This window comes from Brachypodium distachyon, chromosome 3 (genome assembly GCF_000005505.3).
Source record: "Brachypodium distachyon strain Bd21 chromosome 3, Brachypodium_distachyon_v3.0, whole genome shotgun sequence".
NCBI lineage: Eukaryota > Viridiplantae > Streptophyta > Magnoliopsida > Poales > Poaceae > Brachypodium > Brachypodium distachyon.
Genome location: NC_016133.3, coordinates 22,335,790 through 22,338,509, shown reverse-complemented (window position 1 = coordinate 22,338,509; position 2,720 = coordinate 22,335,790). Strand labels below are relative to the sequence as shown.

Genomic DNA, 2,720 nt, shown 5'->3' with positions numbered 1-2,720 from the left:
TGAAAAATAAGTAAAAAACTTAGAGAAGGCTAACAGTGTCCTTAATAGCAGTTCAATAATAAACTTGTGACACCTTCCACATGTTGCAGGTACAGCTCCACTGATTGTAATCATATCCAACTGATCAGTTGCTTCCAACAGGGATATTAAAGTACATTCATTTAAGAACGTCCTAAGTACACAAAAAAGTTTAGTGGGTTCTCTTTCCTTTTTTTTATTTGTTTGGAACAATTCTCTATTGTGCTCCTTGCAACAGACATGGAACACAGAAACACCAGAGACTAAGATACAACTCCTCTGGCCTACTAGGACTGGTGCCTGCCACCAACATCCTGATGCTCATGATTGTCTTATGGATTCTCAAACACATCCTGCAGCCACCATGGACGGTAAATCCAAAATTTTGAGGTTTCTCCGGAAATCATGTGATACATTGGGGGAAACGTGAAGTGTTAGTTTGAGGCTTCTCCGGAAGTCATCCAAAACGGGTAGATTTTGGCCGGTTCCTCGATGAGTTGCACTGGAGGTCATATATAGTTATCCTCATATCCATAGCGTAAGCAGAGTTGGCGTGTCACCTCGTACCTAAAAAAGAAAGAAAGTGTGCACAGCTACGTACCTAGCAATCTTGTCTCCACCGATAGCACCATCTGCTCACACTGCAAAGATACCAGAGGCGAAGTTGGGAAATCCACCCGAACTCCCGTCAGTTAAACCATCCCCATCTGACACTCTACAAGCAACATGAGCACCACGCCAACATCCATTCAGTGATCGAGGCAGAGCATAAGATGAGTGAGCAGGAGGAGGAGCCCATGGAAAGAAGCCATCATTAGGCAGTGGCAAATGCAGCATGCACACTGACACTGTCGTTAGCAGCAGCAGGTCAAGAAAGAGGAGGAGAAGAAAGCACCCCTGATCGTCATTGTAGCATAATTAGGAGGATTTGATTTGATTGATCCGGCAGGCAGCCATGTCGAGCTTGACATGGAAGGGTTCCCAGGCGGGCAGCAGCAACATCACCCGGCAGATCCTCAAGTGCACCCGGTGGCAGCTGGAGGAGACCACCGACTTCATCACCTGCCCCTACCACTACTACTGCGACAGCGCCTACCCGGGCGACTTCTCGCCGGCGATCGGCGTCCTCGCAGCCGTCTTCGCCGCCTACTGCCTCCTCTCCACGGCGTCCTTCGCCGTGGCGGGGATCATCAGAAGCAGCAACGCTAGCACTAGCAGCACGGCGTTCTCCGGCGTGATCGGGAGGATCAAGCGGAAGTACCTGATCCCCTCGGGCCCCTTCCTGCTGCCGCTGGTGCTCCTGGTCCTGGCCAAGGGGCAGCGGATCAACGGCCCCGTGTTCCCGGTCGCCCGGCTCGGCCCGGCATTGCTGCTCACGCTGCAGGCATCCGCGCTGGCGTTCCCCAACGAGGCCGAAGGGGACGTCCGCTACGCGGTCCTGGAGGCGTCCACCGTGTCCGGGATCCTGCACGCCTGCCTCTACCTGGACGCCGTGGTGCTCCCCTACTACACGGGCACGGACGCGCTGCGGCGGTCGTCCAGGTTCTCCGGGGAGTGCGCCACGTGCCTGTGCCGGATGGAGCCGCTCGTGGTGGGGGGAGCCACGGTGCTCTACAGGGGGCTATCCAAGACGGCGCTGGCCATCATCTTCGCGCTCTGCGCCAGGATGGTGTGCCGGATCTACGGGGAAGAGCGGCTCAGCGCATGGACCAGGACGGCGCTCGAGGCCGCCAGCTGGGTCTTCGTGTCCGGCGACGCCGTCTACCTCGTCGGTTGGGCGCTCGTCGAGGGCGTCGCGGCAGGGGTGGCGGCCTACGGGCTCGTCGCCGGGCTCGTCTTCTTGTGTGTGTTTGGGAAGGTTTACAGATTCTTGGCGTGGGTGGACAACAGGCAGGTCCAGTGGAAACCAAGCCTCAGTTGCCACAATGTGGTTTGATCATTCCTCTCTTTTTCTCTTCTTTTCTTTTTTGGGAAAGGTTCCTGTCTCTGGTTTCGGAGAAAACTGTAAAGCATCATAACCAATTAATTCAGGTTTTGTGTTTATACAAGGAAAATTGTAAAGCTGCATAATTTTGCCGCTCAAGTTTCAAACTTAGGCAATTTTAGGATATCTTTATATCATCGGTTTTTTTTTGTTTTCTTCTTGCTTTAAATGCAGTGAGCAAATTCCATTTTTTATTTAGTGTGGTTTTGGTGAACAATTTTACCAAAACGTTTGACGTCGAACAATGCAGATTCAAACGAGTTGCAAAACAGAGCTGAGGAAATAGATCCAATTCACAAATGCCAGATTAAATTACAGATAACTTTTCTGACAAGTTCTTGCCGGTCTGCTTCAGCATTGCCGATTCTTGTAGATAAAACTTGTCCACAAGTCTAGTCCTACCTTTTTTATGTTAAAGTATTTGTTTTGTCCTTGTTCCACCGCACAGAGATAGAGCATCGATTTTGTTGTTTAGCTTCCTGGAAATACTTTATCAAGGCAGGTGCTCAGGATCAATACTCCAGATAATTAAAAAGCTACGGGCTAGTTTACAATTTAGTACCATTCTTATCTACTTTTCCTTCTTCTTTTTTTACAAAAAGACTAACAAATATCTCCATGCATGCCAATGGTAACAACCGCAGGTTAGGTTGTCAGCATTTCGTAGATGTGATTGCGACAAATTAACCATACCAATGTGGGTAGCTAGTTCTCCCGT

The 2,720-nt window shown here is 50.2% G+C and overlaps 1 protein-coding gene across 1 annotated transcript; it reads left to right on the top strand.

The window, feature by feature from the left end:
- The first annotated feature begins 609 nt into the window (after positions 1 to 609).
- On the top strand, positions 610 to 2,139 carry LOC100840322. Its single transcript, XM_003571673.4, has one exon. The coding sequence runs from the start codon at positions 974 to 976 to the stop codon at positions 1,952 to 1,954; it is 981 nt and encodes a 326-aa protein (XP_003571721.1). The 5' UTR covers positions 610 to 973; the 3' UTR covers positions 1,955 to 2,139.
- The last annotated feature ends 581 nt before the right edge of the window (positions 2,140 to 2,720 follow it).

Coding starts and splice junctions, on each gene's coding strand:
- LOC100840322 (XM_003571673.4), top strand. CDS start 974: ATGTCGAGCTTGACATGGAAGGGTTCCCAGGCGGGCAGCAGCAACATC.